This window comes from Quercus robur, chromosome 6 (genome assembly GCF_932294415.1).
Source record: "Quercus robur chromosome 6, dhQueRobu3.1, whole genome shotgun sequence".
Lineage (NCBI taxonomy): Eukaryota > Viridiplantae > Streptophyta > Magnoliopsida > Fagales > Fagaceae > Quercus > Quercus robur.
In genome coordinates, this window is record NC_065539.1 from 11,512,480 (window position 1) to 11,526,133 (window position 13,654).

At 33.6% G+C, this 13,654-nt stretch overlaps 2 protein-coding genes across 2 annotated transcripts; one reads left to right on the plus strand and one right to left on the minus strand.

Moving 5' to 3' along the window:
- The first annotated feature begins 4,032 nt into the window (after nucleotides 1-4,032).
- Nucleotides 4,033-6,698, plus strand: LOC126732748 (cell number regulator 2-like). Its single transcript, XM_050435744.1, has 3 exons — nucleotides 4,033-4,470; nucleotides 4,588-4,800; nucleotides 6,467-6,698. The coding sequence occupies exons 1-3, from the start codon at nucleotides 4,242-4,244 to the stop codon at nucleotides 6,538-6,540; spliced, it is 516 nt and encodes a 171-aa protein (XP_050291701.1). The 5' UTR covers nucleotides 4,033-4,241; the 3' UTR covers nucleotides 6,541-6,698.
- A 1,489-nt stretch (nucleotides 6,699-8,187) lies between these two features.
- Nucleotides 8,188-8,978, minus strand: LOC126732749 (calmodulin-like protein 30). Its single transcript, XM_050435745.1, has one exon. It carries the CDS (start codon nucleotides 8,875-8,877, stop codon nucleotides 8,308-8,310), a length of 570 nt encoding a protein of 189 aa, XP_050291702.1. The 5' UTR covers nucleotides 8,878-8,978; the 3' UTR covers nucleotides 8,188-8,307.
- Between the last annotated feature and the right edge of the window lie 4,676 nt (nucleotides 8,979-13,654).

Below are 13,654 nucleotides of genomic sequence, written 5' to 3' on the forward strand. Positions count from 1 at the left end.
TGGTCTAGAACCACTTCTGCAAATGGAGATGCCTCTAAAATGGCCCAAAGTAGAAGCTTGGTTGATCAAACCATGAAGTCCCTTAGTACAAAGGAGGAAAAGATAGGGAGAAAGAGGGCCACCCTATCTAATATCTCGGCTGGGATGAATAATATCAGAAGGTTCACCACTTATAAGTATAGAGTAAGAGACAGTAGTCATACAATCCATCATCAATGCTACCCATTTGTCATGAAACCCCATTTTTTTCAACAAAATCTCCATAAAAGATCATTTCACTCTATCATACGCCTTACTAATCATATCAAGTTTAAGGACCATAAAACTTGATTTCCCAAACCATTGGTGCTTCATATGATGTAAAGTTTTGAAGGCCATCAAAATATTATATGTGATAACCCTCCTTGCTTGGAAAGCACTTTAATTTTTAGAAACAACAAAAGGCAGCAACTTTATTAGCCTATTAGCTAGCATTTTAGAGATCAATTTATACACCACATTGCAGAGACTAATAGGTCTGAATTTAGAAATTTATTCTAATCTCTTAACTTTAGGAATAAGAGTCACATAAGTATGATTAAGCTCACTAGGAATATGACAATTATTTAGGCAATCTAAGACAGCAGTAGAAACATCATCACCCACCAAAGACCTAAAAGATTGGAAAAATATAGGAGGCATACCATCCGGTCCAGGAGCTTTAAGTGGCTCCATATGTTTTAGTGCAAATTCCACCTCAGCTCTAGTAAAAACTTTGATTAAATCGGCATTCATCTCATCCGTGCTTGAGGGGTTGATGGCATCTAGAACAATCTGTGAAGCTGGAAGATGTACGGAAGTAAACAAGTTTTTATAAAATCTGACCATAATTTTATAAATCTGCTCATCAAAAGTACACCAAACGTCATTATTGTTCTTCAAACTAACAATACTATTTCTCCTGTGCAATTACAATGATAGAAAGGTTAACAAAAAACATCTATTACGGACTATAATGAAAATGTAAGCAAACATGAGAAAATCGCTTGAACTACTGATCATATTGGCAAATAATTTTGAAAGGATTAATAGTTTTTGGTAGTATTAGTTATTATCTCTCTCAATGTATTACTACTGTAAGGGCGGTTTTTGGGGTCCAGGCCTAGCAAGTAAGTGGTTTTGGCCCAAAAGTCCCCAGACAATGAATTTGTAGAGAGTGAGTTACAGAGCTAGGACTAGACGAAGTGAACGTCAGTTAGATGTACGCCATGCAACACGTTGAACGTGAGAATATTCCATTTACGTTTAATAGGATATCGGTCCGAGGAGACATATAAGTGCACCTCTTACTCTGTTTACAGACTATAAAGTTCTTTCACCTTTCTCTCTCTCTTTTTTCTTAATTCTCCGATCCCCTCTTCATGGGGATCTCCTTCTCTTATATAGCCTCCTTGAATTGATAAGAACCTTACACTTGTTAGTCATCTGAGCCTTCGCTTGAGTGCCTATCCCATCAGACATCTCCCTTATCCTTCTGTGAGTTGCACTGGCCAATGTAACACTGTTCGCCTGCCTTCTCCACATTAATGCGGCTGAAAAGGTAGCTTTCTTGCATTTAATGCGGCAGTTGTGGCTTCTCCCTGATGTCTTACATTTTCCTCTTTCCTGCTACGTGAGACTCACCCTCCTACCCACGTTCGCCTGGATGGGTTCTTCACTGTGGAGGGGACGCTCATTGGGCCCATATTTGCGTGTCCGAGGAGGCATTCCTCCTCGGACATCTTCTAGAACGAACCAGGCTCAACAGGGTTGGGCCAGAAGTCATTTGGGCCCCTATTCCCCGTTGGGTCATGGTTAGGCTTCGTGTGGGTCCCCAGGCCCACTGTTAGTTTTGGGAATTTCACCCCTACAACTACCATTTTCAAAATATATTTATTTCACATTCAAATGCAAGAGCACAGTTTATAAATTTAATTTGAAAGTGGTCTCTTTTTTATATTATATCTTTTTCTACTTTAATAATTAATAAACACAATATTTATTTATTCTTGAAAATGATGAACATTCATTTGGAAAATGCTTGAATTTCTTTAGATATTTTTTAATCAATTTTGCTAATTTAAAAAATATATATATTACCTTTATTTGAATTTTATTAAATATTAAGTTAATTATGAAATCATCATCCAATTTAACTTCATAAACTTCACATTTTTAATTCTTTAAATGGTTCAATTTTTAAACATATATTGGTGAGAACAATAATGCGCGCGCACACACACACACATATATATATATATATATTGGTTACATAAAATGATTTTCATGGTTAGAGATATCAAGCCCAATTGTCAAGGTGCAAGCACCCAATCCTTGGTGTGCAAGCAAAGAATCCTCATTTAACTATACAATAAACCATGGTTATTGAGAATTCTTCGTTTGCACACAAAAGATTGGGCTTGGACCTTAAATATTGGGTTGGATATCTCTAACATTCATATAATGTGTAAGAGTCATAGATTGTGATTGAAAGGTAACATGGATCTAAAACATGATATCCTTTTTTCTTGTGTTGAGTTTTGGATGGCTAGATGTGTGAAAACAATACACTGTTGGTAGAGATTATATGCATAAGATACACCAAATACCATCTCCAACCCAAGACCAGAAGTTTAGTCTAACCGAAAAATGTTTATAATGGACACCTAAAATAACATTCACTGGTATATATGCAACCCAATTTTTAAATAAGGTGTGGTTGGGACATTGCAGTGACGACATGCAACTGCTACGCCTGTCAACAGCAATAAACAAGGAGAAGAAAATTAGTCATCCAAAAAGAATATAATAAGTAATCAAAGAATTCAGCTGCACAATCAAGTTGGCCCTCTCCTTTGGGTTTTAGGAACACCTAGGGCGGGTTGGTGGATAAATTTTATTAGACCAAAAAAAAACTAAAAAATAAAACATAGAAGTGATCAAGATTTACTTAAATGATATATCAGGGATATTTTTTTGCATAGTCTTTTCTTAAGATGATTTAATAATATATAATATTGTTGCTATTAGAAATCGGATTTAATTTGCTTTCAAATCAAAATTCAACAGGTTGTCTTTATTGCATAGGTCTCATAATTTGCATTATGACAATTATATACACGATGGAGCATTTGGGTAGCAAATGATAGTAGATAAATAGCAGGAAAAATAGAATTTTCAATCGGTATTTTATTGTTAAGTGACGTATTTGCTTAGGAAGTAAATTAGACAGTTTTGCGAAATTTTGGTAGTATCGCGCAAAACTGGAATATTTGTCCTACGATTTATGAACTTCTCTCCCATGCAGGAAACCTTAACAGGCATCTTCAATATGTCATCTACTGTAATACTGTTAATGGCATACCTGGTCATCAATTCTATGAAAATTAATCAATTTAGTCATCCAACAAATAAGAATTACAACTAGTTTTGCGTTCTTCACATCCAATTATTATTATTATTATTATTTTTTTGATGAATTAAAGTTCTTTATTTTGTCATTTGCATTTGACTATTACAATGAAACTCGAACTCTCACCATCTTCAATGTGCATGATTTGGATTCACGTGGACACCATAAGATGTCGGGTGTTTAGTAAGCTCTAAGTCTTTTTATATGTTTCATATTCTCTACTTTATATATTTCGTACATTGGGATATGATCCTTTCACATTGATAGAATACATTGCCATTTTCAACTTTCAAATTTTGGGGCCCGAACGTAGCTGCCAAGAATAAGATATACAGTATATCTTATGATCTTAAAAAATGTGTTTTAAATACAAGTGAGTTTGACCCTTTGCAACGAAGAAATGACTTCTACTTCATGAGTCTTATTCTAGCTTAATCTTTTGCAACTAGATTAAAAAACAAATACTAAATTTAAGATTTTAATGGCAAACTGCTTCTGATAGGAGCAAACTTTTATAACAGTATTGTTTTCAACCTTAGGAGCGAGCAATTTCTTGGAAATGATACTCAACACTTTTTCTTCTTTTAAGGATGTTTAATATAGGTATATATGACTGTATGAGTACGAAATTTCCAGGCTTAAAACTTTTACATTAAGATAATGTTCCTACATGTTATAGCTAGTCTCACTTAGAAACTTCCCCAGGCATTATCTTCCTAACAAAAAACTCCCTCTTTTTCTTCCCTCCAAAGTTTTCTTTTTGGTTCTTACCTTTTTCTCTCACATACTTCAACTGAACCAATAAGAGGAAATGTATTCTTCATCTGATGGGGATGGAAAATATGGTCCACAGGGATATCCACGTCCATTGAACATGGCTCCTAGACAACCTTACCCTACTTCATATATCCCCTCCGCAACACCTTGGTCTACAGGCCTTTGCCATTGTTTTGATGACCCAGCAAACTGTTTGATTACTTGTATATGCCCATGCATCACCTTTGGACAGATTGCAGAGATAGTGAATAAGGGATCTGTTTGTAAGTTTTCGAAGCACAATCTATTGGTGCATTTTATTTTTTCTTTTTTAATGGAACTCAAAACTAGTCTTATTTGATGTTTAAAGTATATGATTGATGTTTGAATATTTGGTGCAGCATGTGCGGCAAGTGGTTCACTTTATGGGCTACTACTGGGTCTCACTGCCTTACCATGCTTGTACTCGTGTTTTTACCGATCGAGGTTGAGAGGGCAATATGACTTGGCGGAGGACCCCTGTGTGGATTGCTTGGTTCACTTCTGCTGTGAAACTTGTGCACTTTGTCAGGAATATAGAGAGCTTAGGAGCCGTGGTTTTGATATGGGAATAGGTTAGTGAACTTGCTCTTTTATTTCTCTTTTATTCAATGAAGCGAGATAAAACAAAGTTTACGGAAATGGTTGTTTTATTTACTTTCCTTGATGTACACTAGTTTACACAATGTCCACATTTTACACAGCCGGATATCAAAATTGTTATTAGTGTGCATACTTAAGGTGTGTATTATCAGTGTGTATTAGATAGTGTACAATATGATCAGTGCTCCAAAGTTTACTTGCTTTTGAGCCAAGTGGCACACATCTGGGTATAAGTTGGATATTCTTAAAACCACTTTAATACTTTTGTTTGCATGTGTCCATAACTCTTTGAAAGTCTAGTTACTCTCTTGAGTGAGTGTGTATAATCTTCCTATCCCACAAATATGAGAAAATTACTGCCAGAAATCTCTTGGGTATTGTTCCAAGGAGTAATTATTAGAAACTCCTATAATATGGTGATATAATGTTTTCTCTTCTCTCACATTCATGATTGATCTCACTAATTAAATTGAAAATTGAGTTTATCATGAATGTGAGAACAAAAAACACCAAATTATCATACTTTGGGGCATACCTAATAATTTTTTGTATTGAAGATGCTTACTATAAGTTTTGAATTAAAAAATTTATGGATCTCATGAGACCTTAAAAAATAAAAACTACCGGACTAACCTTTAGGGTTAGACTTCTTCACCACTTGCATTAAACATTTTTTTTTAAACATTTTTTTAGAGAATTTCAACCTATGGCGTCTACTCCTGATGATAGCTCTTTATCATTAAACCAAAGTATCAATCGGTTTTTGATTTAAGTGAGGATTGAACTTCAGATCTCTTATTCAACCATCAAAGATTTTACTAATTAAGCTAACTGAAACCTACAAAAAAAAAAAAAAAAAAAAAAAAAAAAAAAAAAAAAAAACAATTTTGTTGTGATAACTTATTGAGGACAAATATTTAGCGATCAGCTAGCTAGTTTTATTTTTGCTTAAACCTATTTGAGCTTGGAAAAATTAACAAAATAAATCAATAATGAACCAAGGAAAAAGTTTAGCTCTAAACTCGTTTGTGGCTATATCTTCCTCCAATCCACTATGTGGAGATTAAAAAGACTATCCATATATATATGTAGTTTAGTTACATGAATTTTTAAATGAGTCGTATGATTTTTTTAAGTAATATGCATGGATAGTCTTATAAATCACCATGTAATAGATTGAAGAATATAACCTCAATTTGGTGTAGAAGTAAACTTTGTTTATAAACTAACTTAGGCAAAAAGGGGAGGGGGGGTGATTGACTCACCAAATCAAGGTGAAAGACGTATGCGAGGTGGGGTGGGGAGTGGGGCCTGGATTCTCACCCTTTGAACCTCCCCTCCATGCCATCTCGTGTACTTTTTGCCATTTTAATTAAGGAAAAAACTTGATATATTATATTACGTTCTTCAATTAAATTCAAATACATGGTTGTTTTGACCAATGAAAAAGAAATAGTGTTTACTTTTATTAAGACAATTAAAATCAATACAACCATGTGATTGAATTCAATTGGAGAACATAATATATTGCACCTAAGTTTTACCTTTTAATTAATTTCTTTAATTTGTTTTCCTTATTTGTATTGCTTATTTTCTTTTTGATTTATTCTTTTGTTGATTACTCAAATTGTGATATAGGTTGGCAAGCAAACATGGAAAGACAGAGCCGCGGCGTCACGTTACCTCCAGTTGTTGGTGGCATGACCAGATGAAGTTTCAAATGCTCTAGTCATTCTTAATCCACACTATCATTCCTTGTATTGCTGTGTTTTGCATAGTCTTTTGTGTCTGCATTCTGCATTATGCTTGCTTTGTTGTTGACTACTTGTTAAGTTGTAATTGTTTCAATGAAGGCACAACTTTTATTTTATCTTGCACAGTGTGATTGAAAAAAGGTTGATTTGGCACTAGGTTAAAACAAGAGATCATTATTGTGGTTGTTAAATTGTTATGTCACGCGATCACATGCCCTCACCTTTAATCAATTTTGTATGTGAGATGTACAACTAGTTGATAGTTGATACCACATATTGTTTAAACTTACGTTATCTAATGTAGCCACTCCAATTGCAAGACTTTTTCCCATTTCCCCCAAATCAAATCTTGTTCATCTTCTTAGTCAGGAAATTGAGCCTCAGAATTTGCTAAAAAAATTAATATTTTTTAGCTCATGATTTAGTCCAAACCTACTGAGTGATTCAAGAGAGAAGAAATAACATCAAAGTATTTCTGTCATGTTCTAGAAATTAGAATGCTAGTATTTTATTATGAACAGGAAGGTAGAACTAAAGTGCATAGATCATATATAATTTTTGCATTTCCTACTTAATCACGTGTTTGTTTAGATACCCTGTAGATTTTAGTAGCTTTTAGGGGTTGTTTGAATTTCGGTGTTTCTATCATCCATTACTCTGTTTTCATCACTCATCACTCAAAAATGGTGGGTCTCACGGAGCAATAGCTTGTTCTAGTGTGTTTTTAGATTTTGTTTTCATCACTTAATTCTCACCAAAGTGAGTAATAAATTATGAAAACAGGGAAACAAGTTTGAAGTGTTTTCAGATATTTGAGTTATGAGTTATGAGTTACATGACAATTTGGTAATTAAATGGAATATGTAGGACCAATGCTTTGTGTTGTCATATCAAACACCAAAAGCTTTTTTTTTTTTTTTTTATTCCACATTTGCTCCTCCTCCATTCTTTCCATCCGTTGCAGCTGGATTCTTCTTTTTTTTTTTCTTCCTTTCTTCACATCTATTGCTTCTTTAGCTGAAACACCATCTTCCATTAAATTCACCAATTCTTTTTTCTTCCTGACAAGACTTCATGACAGCCGTTGAATTCTCTGCAGAAAATCCTTATGGAAAAGCCGTGGCTTTGCTCAACCTTAAATCTGGCTTCCTAAAGGTTTTTTTTTTGGCTTTCTTATCTGTTTTTTTGGAGGGCTTAGAATAATAATGATGATGACGATGCTTGTAGTTTATTATTTGATGAAACAGATCAACGAAGTAGAAATATTTGATTAAGTGCTCAGGTATGGGTTCCACAAAAAGTAGAAATATTTGAGTGATGAAAAGCTGAAAACAATGTGTCAAATGTGTGGGGTTTAGAAAATTTGGGCATTTTAAGTGATGATGATGAGTGACGAAAATTGAATGAGGAGTAATGAGTAATGATTTTTTTAAAACCAAACAGCCCCTTATTGTTGTATGGTTTTATATATATATATATATATATATATCAAAATAAATAGTTTTTTTTTAACTTTTACATTAAATGTGTGACAAAACTAACCGATTTTCAAAAAGAGATTAAAAGTTAAATTATTTATTAAAAAAAAAACATAAAACAAAAGGCAAAAAAAAAAATCAAACATTTGTTCCAAACTTCCAGTACATATTATTAAGAACCAACACAACCACACAAGCACAAGAACAACAGGTCCATAAAAAAGATCTAGAACATATATAATATCACTCATGCCAGTTTCTTGGAGCTTGCCATCATGGCCATGAATTCATTTATATCAATGAAACCATCCCCATTGGTGTCCACTCCTTTCATCATTTTCCGGCAAGCCTTCAGACTACAACCCTCTCCTAGCTTCTTCAGAACCTGAGACAGTTCCTCCGCGCTTATTTTACCATTGCCATCCAAATCAAACACTTGAAAAGCACTTTGAATGTCACTTGCTTTAACCCCACCACCCGCGTTGTTCATTTCCATGAACTCTTTGAAATCAACGAAGCCATCTCCGTCAGAATCAATGCTCTGAAATGCCTTGGCCACCTCAGTTTCAGAAATTCCTGAATCCAAAGCCTTCAGGGCTAACTTGTACTCCTCCTGGGAGATTTTCCCATCTTTGTTGGTATCATATTTATTGAAAACCCATCTCAACTCCTCCACGTTTGCCTGGAAATTACCACTTGATGACATGCTCTTGCTAGAGCGTTGTCTTTCCTTGGAGATGCTTGGCCTCTGGGCTGGTTTTAGTGAAGGTTTTCTTGAAACTCCATATTGGAAATTCAGAAAACCCAAGTTCGACATTATTAATATGATTAATGGAGCTGTGTTGCAAGAAAAAGTCACACAGAGAAAAGATAGTTTACTTTTACACTATCAAAGACCATGCATTCTTCATATATATATATACAAGCTTTGAATTCGTCCCTTTCATCTTATAAGAAAGAAGATTGTGCTCGAGTTTATTCTCATTCTCATTCTAATTAATTTGTAAGAACGCGTACAAACAATCACTTTCATTTTTTTTCTTTTTCTTTTTGGTTAACCACTTTCATTTTGCCACTTGCCTGAAAATTCTATTCTAAGTTCGTGGACATTATCACCAGAGAGATAAAGAAGAAGTAGGGTAAATTAGTGCGAGGTTGACGCAGAGAAAAAGATATTCTCCCTAACAAGTTGAAACACGTCTTGTTGATTCTTCCCTCTTGCCATACGGCGAATAAAGCAAAAAGAGAGTCTATTACGTATATAGGAGGATCTTCAACCATTCACCGCCTACAATCTAATATTATATATGTGATTTTAAAATTTCAATCATTATCCCAAAAATGTATTATAACCAAAATTATCAAGTTAATAAAATTGACAAAATTTTGCTACAAACTTGATTGTAGCCTAACTACAACTTTTATTAAAAAATTAATATGGTTATATATTTTGAAAATTTAACTGTTAAATTGCATGGTTTTAATGTTTTTAATACACATGTTATCACCACGCACCCTTGATGTGATGGTCATTCTACAAATATAAGTGCTTGTAAAGTGTGAGATGTGGGGGGCAAGGGCTGAGGTCTGTTACAACAAAGTTTGCGTATGCTACAACAAAGTTTGTTGCCACAAACTTTGTTAAAAAAATATCAATCACATCCAAGAATAAACAAATTTACGTGAAAACTATTTTCTTCTTAAAAAGAAAAATAAAATGTGATAATCCCAAATAAATTCACAACTATAAAATCAATCATGATATCTTTTCAACTTTATGCCCAAAACTTGAGTCAGTAACAAATACAAAATAACAATCCTCTAAGAATTAATATAAACTCCTCTATCTGTAATTGCACACACCAAAAAATTCTTTCTAGCGGAAGTGGAAACCCCCAATCTCCTTGCATGTCTTCCGGCTAAAGAAAGAATACTTGTTTTTCTTTGTTCCCATATAAATGCACTACACCCCCTTATTTTTTAGACTTATGGCTCTCACCCTCTGTCGATGGTAGGAGTGGAAATTTTTTTATCTATATCCATATCCATTAAGCCATCTATTATTCACCTAATTTGGGTAAGCTTTTGACCCAACCCAATTAAACATTTGGGTTAAATGGGTAAAGACCCATTAGGTAAAATAATTAAATGAGTTTTAATGGGTAAACCTATTGGGTACTGTTGGTAACCCATCTTTATTTATTTATTTATTTTTCATTTTTTCCAAAAAGTCTAAAAACTAATGTAGCGTTTGGTATGGGAGAATCCACATTACTCCTGACATCCAAATTCCTAGAAATGTGATTCCTTACAATCTGGATGCCTAGGAATGTAGTTATTCCTATGTTTGGTTTCATTGGGAATCTCTTAAGATTCCTAAGAATGTGAGATGATAATGTTTGATTTATTCCTAGAAATCTTAAATAAATTATTTATTTTTCTCATTCTATCCTTAGGTTTTAATGTGAACTACCAAGTCCTTTAAAAAAAATCCTCCTCTAAATAAATAATGAAAAACAAAATATAAACTATTAATAATTTGTTGAGTAACACACACACAACAGTAAAAGTGAATACCTGAATAATAATGGAGGGTCCCCTTCAAACTTTTTTTTTCCACACGCGAAACCTAAATAGTTTGTTAAAAGAATATATCAACAGATTTGTCTATCATGTTTATGTTATTTTGCCGGGAAATGATAAAGACAAGGGAAAAGATATTGATGATTTGTTTTATATTTTATCTTAATTCCTTAAATGATAAAGAAAAATGGTTAAAATTGTCAATTTATAAAAAATATAATTTCCTTTAAACTTGGGAATCTGGATACCCACCCGTTTTAAAGGGAATCCACATTCCTATTGAGAGGGGTTTAAAGGGGGAATCTAGATTCTCCTGGCATCTTATTCCCTGGTATGATTTGAAACCAAACATGGGAATCCTAAAACATTTCTGAGAATCCTAAAACATTACTCTGTACCAAACGCCACATAAGGGAAATATTTTGATAGCAATTAATGTTTTTATGGAAAAAAAATTAATATTTTGATAGTTTTTTTCATTTCCCATAAAAAGTAGTGTCAAAACTTTCCTAAAATGTATTGTTAACCAATACCCTAAGGGCCCTCGTTAGCGTGACCCAAAAAGTAATAAGAAAAAATAATTTCTAACCCTAACCTTCTAAACACAGCCGCCAAACACCATGCGCCCTCCCTCTCCTAAGAGAAAAATTAAACCCTAACTCTAAATTTTCTTATTGATTTTTTTGAGTTTTCTTCTCACTTACATATCCTAAGATTGTCTGGTTCCTCTAACTCTATTTCTCTTCAGCCAAGATCTCAACCTCCCTATCTCTCTCTCTTTCTTGTGCAATGATCTTGTCGAAAATGGCTTCAAGTTGGTCCTTTCTTCTCTCTCATCTATTTCCAATTTAGATCTCAATCTTGTTGTTCATTTTCTTCATCCTTTGCTCTCGATCTGTGTGTTTGGATCTGTGACTATGAATTTTCTTTGTTCTTTGCTCACAATTTGTGTGTTTTGATCTTTCTATGGATATTTGTTCTAACACCAAGAGATTCTCCAGTGAATTCAACGCTGACTTTTGTAGGAGACAAAATTTTAAACCAATTATAAAATGCCACATCAAAATTTAGTGGCAAATTCTGAATTAATGTTGTAGGGACACGATTTGAAGCCTAAACACAAAATGTAAAGGGATATTGGCCCAATGAGCCTAATACAATAAATTTGTAGAGAATGGGTTAGAGGACTAGGCTTTAATGAGTTGGACAACAAATAGAATGGGTTTGAAAGGTAATCAAACTAAAGCAAAAGAAATTGATCCAAATAAATTTGCTCTCGGCACGGTCTGAGGAGGTAAGTTCTAATATAAATCAATTGAGCAGATTACAAATACAATTTTGATTGCTACCGTCTTCTCTTTCTCTCTTTCTCTCTTTTCTATCCATGGAGGATCTTTTACATTGTATAGTTCCTCTTGGATGATCTTGATCCTACACTTGTTAATCATTTGAGCCACTATTTGAGTGTTTGTCCTATTAGACACCCTTTTTGGCGCTCTATGAGTTGGGATAGTCAATGTAGCACTATTCAGGGGTCTTCTCCACATAAATGTAGCTAGAAAGTTAGCTGCAGTGCATTCAATGCAGTGACAGCAGCTTTTCCTTAGATATTTCATAGCTTCCACTCTTCCAGTACATTCATAACGCACGCCCCCAGTAAAGGAGTTTCCTGGAAGGTTACTTTGAGTGATAGGATATGCATTCGATCTGTGCTTGGCCTATTCGAGGAGATATTCCTCCTCATACCACTTTTCCCAACATTTCCACTTGCATGTTACTTAGGAGACTCTGAACTTAACACTCTCACTTCCGTTTATTCATCCTCGAACTAATCAACATTCTCGACCAACACCCAAGGCCCAATATACGATTTTGGGCCCTTATCCCTATAAATGTCATTAAATTAATTAAATCAAATGATGACATGTTTCATCCAAATTGATATTACAATGCCATATTGAAATTTGTCACGTGTCATTTGGCCCACAAGATGAAGATAAATTTCCTATTCAAAATTTATGGATAATTATCTTTATAAATAAATAAAATAAAGATAAATTTTCTATTCAAAATTGATAGATAATTATCTTTATTAAAATAAATTAAATAGAGATAATTATTTATCTTTGTTAATCATTATCTTTATCAAAATAGATAAATAGAGATAATTGTCTCAAAGAAGAATTTGGGCAAATCAAAAGTCTACTACATACTTTCAAGTATATCAATTCGAAGTGGAGCTTATCCTCCAAAATCACTATAAATAGAGGACATTCCCTCTCATTTTCAACACCAAGTTTTCAAGAGGCCCAAGTTCTGGAGAAATTTTGTCTCAAGAATCTTTGAAGAACTTGAAGAACATTCGAAGGGTTTGAAGAACTTGAATGATAATAAATCTCTAATAAGCTCAAAGCTAGAGATTTATTGTGAAGATCGATCAATCCATCTTCCAATTAAAGTCAAGAAGATTTCTTGTTCAAGTCATGTTCAAAGAAGATAGAATCAGAGGGTATTCTTTTGTAAAAGAATTGAAATAGAGATTGTACTCATTATTCATCAATACAAATTTATATTTGCAAACCATATTTCTTTTCAATTGTTTGATTTTTTGCAATTGGGAAATTTTGTGTTTACAACTTCATCTCCTCTGTCACCTCCTTCGGTGAATCCCTCATCTCCAACTCTAAATTTGGCACTGAAATCATCTTGTGGCTAAGAGGTTGCTCACTTGTAGAGCCATTTTCAACCCTCAATAACCTCTAAGATATTATCATGGTGGCCAGTATGTTGTTTGTTTCACGAGAAAATTGAGGAAAATATAAGTTAACATATTGTTTGGTTCAAGAGAAAATGTTGGAAAATATAAGTCAAGTATGATGTTTCGAACTTTCTCTTAAAATAATTGACTTTTTTTTCCTTTTTATTTTTTTAGAAAATGTAGTCCTAATTGTCCAATGGGTTAAATGGGTTGGGTGGGTAATAAATATTTAATTTATATTATATTGTTAATA